This window comes from Drosophila guanche, unplaced genomic scaffold (assembly GCF_900245975.1).
Source record: "Drosophila guanche unplaced genomic scaffold, DGUA_6, whole genome shotgun sequence".
NCBI lineage: Eukaryota > Metazoa > Arthropoda > Insecta > Diptera > Drosophilidae > Drosophila > Drosophila guanche.
Window position 1 is genome coordinate 7,247,552 of NW_022995747.1, and position 14,449 is coordinate 7,262,000.

General features: G+C 49.2%; 2 protein-coding genes across 2 annotated transcripts; both read right to left on the reverse strand.

Moving 5' to 3' along the window:
• Positions 1-7,259: 7,259 nt before the first annotated feature.
• On the reverse strand, positions 7,260-8,969 carry LOC117582976. Its single transcript, XM_034271098.1, has one exon. The coding sequence runs from the start codon at positions 8,952-8,954 to the stop codon at positions 7,260-7,262; it is 1,695 nt and encodes a 564-aa protein (XP_034126989.1). The 5' UTR covers positions 8,955-8,969.
• A 2,374-nt stretch (positions 8,970-11,343) lies between these two features.
• Positions 11,344-13,002, reverse strand: LOC117583232. The gene has a single exon (XM_034271453.1). The coding sequence runs from the start codon at positions 13,000-13,002 to the stop codon at positions 11,344-11,346; it is 1,659 nt and encodes a 552-aa protein (XP_034127344.1).
• Positions 13,003-14,449: the final 1,447 nt, after the last annotated feature.

A 14,449-nucleotide genomic window follows, 5' to 3' on the forward strand; every position in this document is an offset into this window, starting at 1 on the left:
AGAGTCTACACGTGTGACCGCCCATTCCTAGTCATTCCGGATATTGCCATTAGTTCCCACAACTTTAAGTCAACCTCCCCTCGACTTTGCATGGATCCCCATGGCACCCCTCACCTCATGCGATGTCCAATGGATTCCTTTTTGTTGGTGTTGGAGTTTTGCGCTTGTCAAATATTTGCAAATCGCTTTGACATCTGGTTCGACAACTTGTTATCGTCTGCATGCATTGCGTCCACGGTTGCCCGACTCCACTGCGACTCGACTCGACTCCACTCCACTCGCCTCGACTTAGCCCCGGCTCACACATATTTCGTTTTTAATAAATTGTAGCACTATTTGATATGGCCACGCCCTGCCTCCTGCATCGGCCACCCATTCCCGACTCCCAGATTTGTTGGCCATTGCAGCTGTCGGGCAGAAAATGGCATAAAGTCTTTGATTAGGCGTGGAAAAATATTGTCCGAAAGCATTTTAATCGTTTTGATTAAAAGCCACCACGCCTAATTAGTTGCAAACTGTCCGTCTATCGGTCCTCCGTGTGCCTGGTGTGTCTGGTGTGTCTGGTGTGCAGTCTGAGGAGGGAAACAAAACCGGTTGATTCGTGCCAGTGCAGATGGAAAACCTTTTCGTCAATTGCTGGCCAGCCAATTTAGCAAATAATTCATAGAAACATAAATCGCGATAGGCCCTGGCATTGTGAATGCATTTGTAATTTTCAGATACTTGCGGACGGACCTGCAGACCTGCACACTGGACTGCAATTGCAAATTGTTGGCCAATTGTTTTTGTTTTGCTTTTTGCTTTTCGCTTTTTGGCTAAACAAATACGAAATGCAGCAAATGTTTCTTTCAGCGGGCGACACGCCCATTGTTTGTAGATATCTTTTCGCTTTGGTTTTCGCTATTTTTTGGTCTGTGCATTTGTTCTAATTAATTTTTTCTCCATCTGTTTGGTTATTGTTTGTGTTTGTGGCATTGTTATGGCTGCGCACACTCAACACATTCTGTCGATAAGCATCGATCGAGCAAATGGCCAAGAGAACCAGCCCAACTAGCGGCGCGAACGACATTGGCAAATATGGACGATTAGCAGCGGATCAGAGCCTGAGCATTTCATTTACAAACTTGGCCAGAACACGTGCTGCTGCAGCAAAAACTGAGTACAGCCAATGCCGGCGGGTGGTTCGATAAGTCAGCAACGAATCTCCCATATGATGCTGGCCTCTACATTTGCCTAACTTGCGCTGCAGCCCTCGCACTTGGCCTGAGCATAATGTTCACAAAAACGTGCCACTACACCCATGACTTGCCACAGCAGCAGCAGCAGCATACAGCAACAAATGCCTTTTAATTGAAAATGTTGATTGAACTCAAGTCTTTCGCTTGGGCTGCCTTCTCTGTGCCACTGGCAGCCACTCTGTCCCTGTGCCTGTGCCTGTGCCTGTCTTTGCCCCAGCCTCTGCCCCTGCGAGTCTGTTGTTTTGCAGCGTGACACCAAACTGTTGTAGTAATTAATAATACCGGACAACTGCAACAAATTATGTTTTTAATAACTGTAAATTTGTAGTTGTAAAAATGTACGATTTAATTGCCGAACGCTTTTGAATGTATTACGAGTGCTAAAATGGAAGCGGAGGGGCTAAATTTCACGCTCTTTTCAATCATTTATTGTATGTACATTTATAGAGCAGCCACTACATATGTACATATGTATCTGTGGTGTGTGTGTGGTCCAACATTTGTATTGTATTAACATTTGACCTTAGGAATGGGGGGGGGAACGACCACCAAAGTGGCTTTGAACTAGACCTTGTCATCCGCTTAGACCGCTTTGGCTCTCTGACTTTGACGTTTCGCCAATGCCTAACCAATCGACGGGGAGCAGGGGAAACTACAGAAACCGTCAAGATCATTGAAGCTGGCTTTAACGTCATCGTCATCCTCGTCGTCGTCTTCGCCATCTTCGTGCACGGCTAACTGCACTTGGCCGATGCCAAAAAAGAGAAGAAAAAATGATTCGCTGCTTAGCATTTAGCTGCTGCTTCGTCTGCTGGCCCAGTGGTCGTGGTCAGGTTGATGTGGCTGTTGTCGTCGCCGTTTTGTTTAACTACAATTACTTATTTAATCATAATTTCGTTCGCGTTTCAGCAATCATCAATCATCAAATGCAATGCCGACAGCGGCCGGTCGCAGAGAGTTCTGCGACTGGGCCAACTGTCAGCCTGACAGATTGCCCGCTTTCAGCGCAACGGAGAGCGAGTTTGCAAAGAGAGAAAGAGTCACTCCGGGTGTGGAATGCAGCGGGGCATGGGCATGGTGAGAGTCTGCCCCAGCTGTTTAGTGCAAAAAGTGGCATCAGTGGCAGGAGAACGCCACAATTATCTAGTCAGCAGTCAGTCAGTCAGTCAGTCAGTCAGTCAACCGGCTCGTTGAACTTGCTGTTGCTGTTGCTGTTGCAGTTGCAGCGCTTCAATCGCGCAAATCAATCGATCACGTTTTGACTCCAAAGAAGCTCGAGTACCTATGACTGGGTACAACTCTGGAGTACCCTGTAGGACACAGGTTCGATGTGGATCGTAACAACTCCTATGTGCATTGCGATATACCTCTTCGCTTGCAGGATATCCAGGCGGCCTAGGAAAAAACTGAAGCGCAACTGAATGAACTTTCCAAATGGGGCAGCACTCGCGAAATGGTGCTGCTGGCTGCCGGCTGCCGACTGCTGACTGCGGCCGAGAAGCGGGCTCAGATGGATTGATTGATTGCCTGAAACAGTTAGCAGACATTGTCTGGCTGGCTTATTGCTATTTATGATCTTGATCTATGGATCGAGGGCAAAAGCACATGCGGCGACTTCGTCGTCATCGGCATCGGCATCGGCATCGGCCGCATCGAGCAGCAGCCAGTGCACATGCTGATAATCAGCACGGAGCCCCAGCCGAGCCTGATAATGATGCTGCTGCCGATGCTGCTGCTGCTGCTCCGACTGAGTGCTGGCCTTGATTGCGCCTCATGGTACGTCGCTCTTCTGCCCGATGGTGAGGATTCGATCATGCTCTCGGTGTGGAGAGCAGAGCAATCATCGGTGCAATACTCGGGCACGGGATCGGGATCGGGATCGGGATCTGGCTGCAGTTACCGCCTAGTTTCTGATTGAAAACATTTTGCCAAAAATTGTTGCACAAAAACCTTTAAGGGTAAGAGCCGTTTGCCTCGTTTCGGGCTCTCGGGTTAAAGAGCTGTTGGTGTTAAGTGCATGATAGTCGATTCGATTCGATTCGTTTGGAGGCTGCCACGGAGCTCGAAGCTCGCAATCCGATGATGCTGATGATGTTGGCGTTAAACGGCCAAAGCGCCAAATTGCCTATTTATGGCCAGCAACAGTTGGTGGACTTCCCCCCCTTCGGTCACCTTCCTCCTTGGTTCATGGATTTGCATGCGGTGGCTAGAAAGTACCTATTAGGCCGGACCCGAATGCGAAATGGTAACACAGCTCGGCAACACACAAAATTGTGAATTGTAACACATTGGTGCAAGGGAACAAATGCGAAAAAAAATCGATGAAAAATCTTGGCAGCAGCCCAAACTGGTTAGCACATATTGCCACTTTTTATATTTGCCTTTTAATTACGCGATCGCCCAAAAAAGACACACCAGAGACGGCAAAACTCAAAAAGAATTTTGTGTGCGTTTTCTGCTGCTGCTGCTGCAGCGGCTGCTTGTCGGCAATCAATGAAAAGTCAATAAAAAACACCCAAACACTGGAGCCAAAGAGTTATCATTAAGGTTGAGTTTTACATTTCAGGCAACAACGTGTTAAGCAGCGTTTTATGGGATCACTTGAGATGAGGCTGGGCCAGCGACTGAGACGGAGAGTGCTGCAGGTGCGGCTGACACGCCTAGCCCAGGCTGAGGCCACTTGCCACTCGCCACTCGCCACTCGCCTTATGCTAATTACTAACATGTCGCCAAGTGGCAACTGCAATTTGGTTCGGTTAATTTCTTGGCCCCTTACAAGTGTTTCGGCTCAAACGTAGCCAAATGCGTGTCTGCGAGCGTATCTACGTCAACGGATCCAAATTCAAATTTGTAGCCCCAGAAATTCTCTAATGCATTTGCCACTTTCGTTGGAGCCTCCCATAACTGACACCTCTGGGGTGCCATAAAGGCTTGACCACACTTCGAGGGAGCACGCTTCTTAATGTTCCCCAAAGAGCCTTGGTCCGCTGGATAGTTTTGCCCCAAACAATGCGCTAATGATTTATTTAAGGCACATTAGCATCAACATCGGCATTGGCAACGGGATCGGGATCGGGAACGGCGCATTGGGTTTCAGCATTCAGCAGTCAGCAGCCAGCAGTCAGCACGCGGCGGGAACCGAACCCACCGCAGCCAAGCCGGAGATTGCCCACTGGGCCAGTTGGGTGGGCGTCAGTGGTTGGGTTTTTGGGGCCGCACCCCTTCTGCGTAGCATTGGCAGTGACCCGGCGAGCGCCATAAACTTGCCTTGAAGTGGATGTGGATGTGGATATGAAAATGGATGTGGGAGCCAGGCTGGCCGCGTACCTCGTGTATCGCAAGCTGCGTATCTGCGCCGCGGGTGCAAAACGAAATCGACATTTAATGCGCTACCACAGAAATCGGTCTGGGCTGAAGCTGCTGTCGGGAAGGCGAGAGGGAGGGACGGAGGTATGGAGGTAGCGGCAGCGTTTCCGCTTGGTGCTGCGGTTTGCCATGATATCGCATATTTCAATCAATTTGCTTATTATTGTCGTTGCTCTCGGGGCATTCCCGTTAGTATAATAGACCATAAAGGTGCGCTCAAGATCGACAACAAAAAACAGAAACAAAAAAACCAGAAACATCAAAAGAAACAAGAAAGCAAGAAAGGGTAGCGCCAAGAGTCGTAACTGTGGGATACCCTTGCAGATGGAACCATCTGCCGCTTATATGGAAGAAAAAAGACATCAATCTGCAGGGAATCAGGAACTGGGATGAGCTCCTCAAGTGCTGTCTTGGTAACATCCTCTCTCAAACACGTTAGATCCCTTGGATAGGGTATTAAAGACACAACAGAAAGCAACCCAAAATTTCACCACAATATATAAGCGAAGACGAATCTCTGTTTTTTGGTTTTGGGGGGAATTTCGGTATGGGATGCACCGACTGGGTCCGAAGCGTGAGATGCGACCACATGCAAATTTGCGCGGCACGATGTCGTCCCTGACAGACACTTGTCAACGAATTTCTTTTTGTTTCGAGAGGCCTGGCTGCCTGTCTGCCTGTCTGCCTGGCCATTTTGTTCTCGACAAAACTATGCAAATATATGTCAGGCTCGGGCTTGGGGCATGATGGGGCATGGAAATGATGACGATGCCAATGCCGTGGCAGGCAGAGTCGTCATGTCAACTTCTCGACAACAACAAATGAAGATCAACGTTGGCTTATTTATTTTATTTATATGTACATCCCGACACATACACATGCACATATATCCAGGAGAGCACGCCCCTGCAACTGCAACTGCAACTGCAACTACAAGTGCAGCATCCACAGCATCCACTGAATCTGCAACACTGCAACTGCCGCATTAGGCATTCAGTTGAAGGCAAACACTTGGCCTGGCCAGAGAGAAACTGCATGGCAAACACATTTTTCGCGCCCCAAAAGTGTTGGAGGCGTTTTGTTGTCCACTTAGAGACACGGGGCCGTCTCTTGTCTGCCGTTGGATGTTGCTGGAGCTGGAGCTTTTGCTGGAGCTGCTGCTGATCTCGACTTGCAGCAGCCACTAAGCGTCTTAGGCACACGTCAGGCTGTCGCTTCTGTCTGTTGTTGTTGGTGTTGGTGGTGTTGGTGTGGGTTTCGCTGCGGCCTTTTGTTGCCTTTTGGCGCCTTGCGGTGGTAGTTGTTGTTGATTGTGGCATTTTGATTGATTTCTTTTGACTTTTGGCAGCGGCAGCCGCAAATATTTGGTAATCCTGCCAGCGAACAAGCCGCTTCATCAGCAATTTTAATGCATATTTTAACACCTTGGAATCGGCACTCGGCACTCGGCACTCAACAATCGGCTCTCCGCTTGACGATTTCCTCTGGCATTTTAATGCCAGACCGCTAGGCAGCAACTTTCTAAGCGATGGCTCCGATAACCGTCCAGAATTCGTTGACATCTTTGCCACTGTTACTGATGCTGATGCCGCTGCCGCTGCCGCTGTTGCTGCCACATTTTGTGCGGCTGACCATAAACTTGATTTCGGCGCACATTCGGCGACAATTTGTCAGAAATTCTGGCACTTTTTCAATCCGTTTTCAGCAGCCTGCGTATTAAGGTCAACGTCAGTGCTTAATTGAACACCTGGACAGCCACAGTCGCAGCCACAGTGGTAGTCCCCAGCAGTGGTGGTCTGCACAAATGACTCATAAGACGGTCCCAAGGTGAAGGCAGATTGTTTTCCCTTTCTGGCGTGGAATTTCAAAATAAATCAAATAAATCACCGCACAATGCCAATGTCCAGAACTCAATGGCAACATTAAGAAACTGCAACACACAGTCAAACATGTCCAGATAAGATGTGTTCCATGTCTGACAATGAATCAAAATGATTGCAAATCAAATAAAACTGTGCCGAAACCCTTCCACAACTGTTGTAAAACTGTTTCTAATAAACTTGTGAATTCAAATTCAAGATGTGCCACATTACGCCACATCTTTGACAGCTTTGAAGCTGCATCTTCGCTTGTCGAAATTACACAAAAGTATCTCGTTGCCGTGCCAGTTGCAGGTGTTGGAGCTGAGCTTTGGATTTGGCTGTGGATTCAACATCGACTTCTTCTCTGGCTAAATAGTGCAAAATCGTGAAATCAAATTTGTTCACGTTGCTGTTGGTGTTTGTTGTTGCTGTTTGCTGGCAGTCGATGTCTATTATTCGCTTTATGTTAATCAAAACGGGCCAACGAATCAGACACTTCTTGCGTTGTCCTACCGCCACAGAGAGTGCCACAAAGTGTAAAAGACAGACATCCCTTGGTGCCCCTTCTGGCGGGAGTAGGCCACCGATTTGTTGGTGTTTCTGTTGGTAAGGCTTTACATAATTTGGTGGATTTCTTGTGGTTTTTTTTTTCTTTCTGATTTCGCATTTGGAGTCTGATTTCGTGTCTCGCTCGCTCGTCGTGTTTCTGCGGTGTCTTCCTGGTAAGCAATTTGCATTTATTTTTATATACGAGTACAACGAAAATAACCAAATTTCAACCAAATTTGTTCCTCTACAGGCTGTTGAGAAAGACGGGTATGTAGAATCGCAGCAGTTCTAGCCCAAATGCGACGAGGGAAATTATTACTCCCAGGAGACTCAGGTGCCAGGCGAGCCGAAAGTCCTTCAGGGTGAGGGCAAGCAGCTGCTGCGTTTGACTGTAGTCCTTGATGGTCATGCGTCCGGCCCTGACCATGTCGTAGAAGCTCATGCGGATCCAGTAAGCAATCAGACCCGACTGATCCATTCGCAGGATATAGTGATGCAGGCGGTCCCTGTAGACAGACTCCGGCGGGATGAGCAGGCTGCCCTGAATGAACCCATCGAAACACATGTTGCGGGACAGCCGAAAGACGGGACGCGAGAAGTGCAGCTGCTGGGTGTTGATGACAGCCCACTTCACGGTGGTGATGGTGTAGGCCCAGCTGGTGTTGAAATAGTTTCGATTGTCGTAGAGTTTCGTGGGATCGTTGGTCAAATGGAATGCCGAAGCGTACTTGGCCCGAAAATCGCCATCGAAGTAATAGAACTCGCTGCGCATACCAAAAATCTTCAGACTGGACCGCAGCAGATCGTCAAAGCTATCAATTCGGGCAGAGGTGGGACGCGAGATCAGCAGGGAGAGCAGTTGGGCCGCACAGGCACAGACGAGGACGAGTGCCAGCAGTCGGGGCGTCAAGTGCACCAATCTGCCACGAAAGTGGATGCCCAGATATTTGAGTAAAGCCGGAACCAGCAGGCCAAGTACTACGCTGGCTGTCACTACCACAACCACTGCCTCGTAGCTCAGTATCCGACGGAACAGCGAGGACACGGGCATGGGTCGCTCCATGGGCAGCATCGTGCACCAGCTGGAGTAGAGCATGGGATAGGAGTACTGATAGTAGCTCTTGAAGCCCTTCTCCGTTATCATGGTGGTGGTGAGTCCAAAGTCCACGCTGGCATTCCGCGTCAGCTCCAGCATGTACAGACTGGCAGCTGTCCTGCCCGAAGCCCATGTGGGGTACGACGCCTTCAGCCTGCCACCCAAGCTGCTCGCAAATTCCTCGATGAACCTCCACAGGTAGCCAGCCACTCGCGTCGCTCCACTCGCATCCTTGTACGCGAATGTATTTGGGGGCGACAAGTCCGGAATGGCTATGATCTCTTTGCCTCCCAAATTTGCCAGTTGGTCCATAAACAGCTGGAGTCTGGATGGTCCGTGGGTGAGAATTTTCTGTTTGATGAGTTCAAAGTGGGGAAAGGCTCGAAAGCTATAGATGCTCAGATGGCGACTCCATTGCTGGAAGTACAGCATCACATTCAACATGCTGTTCTTGAGACAATAGGACAGGATGTTAGTAGCCAAAAGATCCTCGTTGGGGCTGCCAGTGTCCGGTACTTCGATCAGCACACGCACCCCTCGAAGGTGGCTCAGACTGGAGGACAGGCCCCGGAGCTCCATCTCAATGGAGTTCCGCGAGAGGCAGGCCAGCACAAAGAGATTTCTGTTGAACTGTTGAACTAGATCCACGGCGGGCCCATTCCTCTGCCACACAATCTGAGGATTGGTGGACAGGTTCCGTTGCCAGAGCCAATCCCAGCTGCAGTTGAGACCGCTTGGATTGTCGTAGAACACGGTGGTCTCTCCGGGCACCAGGAGCTGCAGCACCACACCGTACAGATCCAACAGTTCCAGGGAAATGCTCGGACTGAAGTGAGCCAACATGTCGCGGACCCTAAACCAGAACTGAAGGACAAGCGAGGCTCGCAGTTGGAAGCAGCTCTGTTTGCCTCTACTCCTATTTGCTTTGGAAATGAAATCAAGGCTCTTATCGGATTCCCATCGCCAACAGCTAATAATAGTTAAGGAAGGGCAGTTGCACACAGGGAAATGAAAAGTTTACACTGTGATAATCGCCTCACTGGGCTTCTGCGCTTCTACGAGTACCTTTATGAGCATTTAAAGGGGTCAAGGCGACGCGATGTCAAACTTTTGAAGTTACGGGCATCTGGGAATGTCTCTGCAGCCGTGTAAAATCCATAAATTCCTGACCTTTCAACCTGTTTTGGGCAGGGCACCCGAAATGTGAGCAAACACAAGGCAGAAATAAGAAACAAAAACCACAGGGAGAAAATATGCCAATTCGGAACCAGAGGCCCCAATTCCAGTAACCAGCGTCGAACAACCGACAACCAGTCGGCTGCAGCTGTAGAATTTTTAAGCCGAAATATTTCTTGGCTTCATTGTTTACTCTGACAAGAAGGGACAACACAGTTTTTAGCAGCAGCATGCGACGTTCGTGGGTATTTGTAAATATAATCCAAATAGTCATAGCGCCATTGCCTACCAACAAATTCCCTGTGGCTTTTCTTTGTCAGAGTATCAGTTCGTCGGTGTTGCCACTACCATTCGGAGTGCAAAGCGGCATTTTGTTTCTGGCTGACTTGACGTTACATGGTCGACGTAAGCTTAACTCCACTGATCCTTCATGCCATCTGACAACACCCTCGCATCCGTCTTGCGGAGAAAGTTATGTCGATCGCTTGCCGCTTGCGTTCGGCGGTCGGCGGTCGGCGGTCGGCCTGCGTAGTTTCCTCTTCGCTGACCTTCGCTGGCTGGGACTGATCGTTTAATAATTTTCAGCAAATTATAAGCAGCGGCTCGAGTGGCTGGCTGGAGAGAGAATCCTCCATGGGAGGACGGGAGGAGGACAACTAATGGCGGCGCCACTCTCCCGGGAACACCAAGAGCACGATTGGAAAACGTCTCACATGTCGTGCCTCTCGGAGTTTGGCTTATGGCACGCCCCCGCATCTCACCTTTTACGTTGCAATGATTCTGGCTTCATTTTCCCGTCGATCACGGCGACATAATTCATTCCCCCAGGCTTCGTGTTTTGTGGAAATTTGTCAACAAAGTCGTGGCGCTTCTTGTGTGTCATAAATTGCTCTTGGCCTGCCAATTGTCCCATCCCACAAAATACACATATCTAAATGCATTGGGAGGATATTTCTGGGTCATCTGAAAATGCTAAAAAGCTATTACAATCTTTATTGAATTTATTACTCTATCATTTCTGCACTAGGCAGGAAGGCATTTGCGTGCGAACATGTTAACAGGGTCAACTGAGTTGGTTGAAAGGTTTTCCTCGACAGTCGATGCATTCGCCTAACAAGAGCTCATTTGAAATTGAAATTGAAATTGAAATTGAGATGTGCAATGTTGCAACACATCTTTTGACAGCAACCATGCAAAAATGCATCTTCGCTTGTCGAAATTACACAAAAGTATCTCGTTGCCGTGCCAGTTGCAGGTGTTGGAGCTGAGCTTTGGATTTGGCTGTGGATTCAACATCGACTTCTTCTCTGGCTAAATAGTGCAAAATCGTGAAATCAAATTTGTTCACGTTGCTGTTGGTGTTTGTTGTTTGTTGTTGCTGTTTGCTGGCAGTCGATGTCTATTATTCGCTTTATGTTAATCAAAACGGGCCAACGAATCAGACACTTCTTGCGTTGTCCTACCGCCACAGAGAGTGCCACAAAGTGTAAAAGACAGACATCCCTTGGTGCCCCTTCTGGCGGGAGTAGGCCACAAATTTGTTGGTGCTAGACTTCTTCTCCTTCTTCATTGTTTGCTGCCAAGGTTTTAACATAATTTGGTGAATTTGTTGTGGTTTGTCTGGGGTTTGTTTGGGCACTTCTTTGCAGCTGGGAAGCGGCGTTCGTCTCCCATTTCGTGGTGCTCGTCGTGTCGCTGCGGTGTCTTCGTAGGAGGCAATTTGCATTTAGTTTTATTTGGCTTTGCCGTCGACAAAAAATGCAGGGAACAGCCGACACGAAGGTGTAAGTGTAAGACAGTAGGAAACCACTCAGCGATGCCAACAGCATTGTTAACTACTGTCAGTTCCAGCAGGAGCAGGACCCAAGCCAGAACCCTCGTCACCGTCACGAAGTGAACAAAAAGTTTCCCTTTTCCCTTTGTTGTTTGCCTGGCTTTTGTCTCTATTTGCCGAAGGTGGCAAGGGGTTTCAGTACGGAGTCCTTAGTCCATTGTGGCCTTATCGCGCTCACATCACAGCCAACAAATTTTCCACGCGTAATTGTCGCGAGGATAATTAAAAGCCGAGCCAGGACTTGGCCCGGCGCACAAGCAGCTCGCAGGCAAACAGCCACAGGCTAATTAGGACACATGTACCGTAGCTCAGGAACACATTGGCCAGGTCCTCGCTGGACAGCGGCCGGATGGGACGCCCTTCGCTGAGGTTCCGAATGTGGAGGCGCCCCGCTTGGACCATGTAATAGAAGCTCCGATCCACCCAGTGGTCAAACAGTCCGGACTCTGCCAGCTGCAGCATTAAGTGGTGCAGAGTGTGTCGGTGCGGCGAGTTCTCGGGAATGACCAAAGCGAACGGCACCATTTGGTAGTAGCAAAGGTCCGTGGAGTAGCGGAAGAGGGGCCGAGAGCTGTGGGCCTGCTGCTCCGCATAGAGCTGCCACTTGGTGTTGGTCACCGTATAGGCGAAGCTTGTGTTCAAGGAGTTCCTCAGCTGGATCAGTTCCGAGGCGAGATTGCTGAGTCGGAAAATGCTGGCGAATCTCGTGCGCATATCGAAATCGTAGGCGGCGTACTCGGAGCGTAGTCCGAAGATGTGCAGCTTGGAGTTGGCCATCGCCTGGAAGCTGTCGATGGGCGGTTCGGTGGGTGCCTCCAACAGCAGACTCAGGAGTCTTCCCTGGTAGTTGGCTGTGAGCAGAGTGGCCAGCACCAGCCAACCGATGGCCTGGAGTCGCCTGTGCCGCTGCCAGCGTCCGCGCAGAAACTCGTGCAGCAGCCACAGCAGCACCAGCAGGGCAACCGTCTGGGCGGGCACTGTCCAGGTGAAGACTTCGCTGACTTTCAGCTGTTGTTCCATGGGCAGCATGGTGCACCAGCTGGCACTGTGCACGGGATAGGCGTACTCGTGGTAGCGGTCAAGGTACCGCATCGAAATCGGTTGCACACTGGCTGCCACATCCACGCGGCCGTCACTGGCCAGATCCAACATCTGCACGTGGGTCAGGGTCTTGCCCTGCACCGGCTGGCCAATCAGCTGTAGTTGGGCATTGTGTTTACGAGCAAACTCCACCAGCATGTTCCACACATAGCCCAGAATCTGGGGACGGCCCTGATGATCTGAGTAGAGGAGAGTATTCGGCTCGGAGTTATCCGGCATTGTGCGTATTTGATAGCCATGAAGATTCCGTACTTTATCGGGGTAGAGGCTGGAGATCGGTGTGTCCAGTCCAAAGAATTGTTTCCTCAATGAAAAGCCCGGATACGCCTCGTAGCCGTACACAGTCCGGGATGCCTCAAAGTTGCGCAAGATCACATTGGCATTGATCATGTCCATTTGATGGCAGAACTCCAGCACTTTAGTGACCAACTGCTCATCGTCCTGCCTCGCAGCCAACTCGATGAGCAGCCAGGCCTGCCGCAAGTAGCGCAAACTATTGGACAATCCTCTCAGCAGATCCTCCTGATGCACGCCCGGCAAACAGGCCAGCACCAGGAATCCCTCGTCAAGGAGCCCATTGAGCTGAACAACAGTTTCAACCGAACGCCAAATAAATAATGGAATGTTCGAAGCAGCTTCAGGTCGTAGATACTCCTCCAAGTGGCAGTCTGTTCCAACGGGGTTATAGTAGAAGATTGTCCTCACATTCGGACTGCGACTAATCACCGATACAAGCCGAGTGAAGAGTCCTTCGGTGAGAGAATTGTTCCGTCGCGACATGTTTGAGCACTGACAGCGGTCTGAGCTCATCCAGGAAATTATTTACTATAAATAGAAGTAAGCTTCGTGGACGCATTTAACTTTTCCCATTGCCAACGCAATTGTAACTTAATGTTCCATCAATGGACGTGTCCTCGATTTAATCACAATTAAATATAGAACAAATGACGACTACTCATTGGACACTAAGGAACTTTGGAGTTTTTTATAGATTTCTGATATATTTGTATATCGAAATAGAAAGGTTCAACGGCTTATTGCCCCCCCTGTTACATATTAACATACAACTCATGCCACCCTTCATTATTTTCTTTCCCGATGTCACTCCACTTAAAAGTTGTTCCAGCCAATGCAAACATTGACATAGTGGATGGACAGTGAGCTCCACAGCAGAAGCCAACACATACATATATTTTCATTCAGAAAGACAGAAAGTCCTGTCCGTAATGCTTTGCATCATAACAGTGCAACGGGTTACATTTGGGGCATTCTTTTATATTTGTCAGCGTTTTTAAGGGCTGACTTGCACACTTCTGCACTCTGACTCTGAATACAATGAAAATGCAACCGGGAGAGAGGACAAGGTAGCACAATTCAAGAGGCACCGCGCCAACGCTCGAAAGCAAAAGTCCTGACCTGTCGCCAGAGTGACCCAAATAAACAAGTGAGAAGGTTCCGGCAAGAGCCTTCTCTTTTGTGCGAATACCCTAAAAACACTCAAGAATTTTAATTTTAAATTAATAATATTTCAGATTCTGCAGAATGCTGAAAGGGAGAGGGCTTGCTTCGTACGATTTTAATGCCATTTAATGTATTATTTCCATGAAAACCAATATGCCTGCCGACAGTGAAGATTATTGGGTATCCAAGACAATTGCTGGCAAGAAACCAGCGTGTTGACAATGGTCAAATGTTCGGGCCAAATGTGAAGATGCAGCTGGGGATCGTAGACCCCCGAACCCGAACCCGACCCCACCACAGCCACTCGCCACTCGCCACTCGCATACCAGCCCAATGGATTGTTTGTCTCCTCCGCAGACTCTGGCATACATCCGTACACCCACCAGATATGCAGAGGCTGGCGGTGCTGCTGCTACTGCTGTGCAGCAGATGCACACACACACACCACTTGCTGGCCCCAACTCTGCACAAGACTAGCAGCGACATTATCATCATCATCGTCAGCAGCAGCATCATCATCAAGCTGTTGTTGTTGTGATCGTGGTCGGTGGACTGTCTGGCACTTGTTTTATCGTCATTTTACAAGCATTTTTCATAAATTACAGTTTATTGTTGTTTGATAAACGGTCAGCGGTGGGCGCTACTTGTATTTTGTGACCAGCAGCAGCAGCAACAGAAGCAAAAGCAACAGCCGCTGCAACGGCAACGGCAGCGACACGCAAATAAAACCCAAAGAAGAAATTATTGTACTTTTTTTGATTGTATT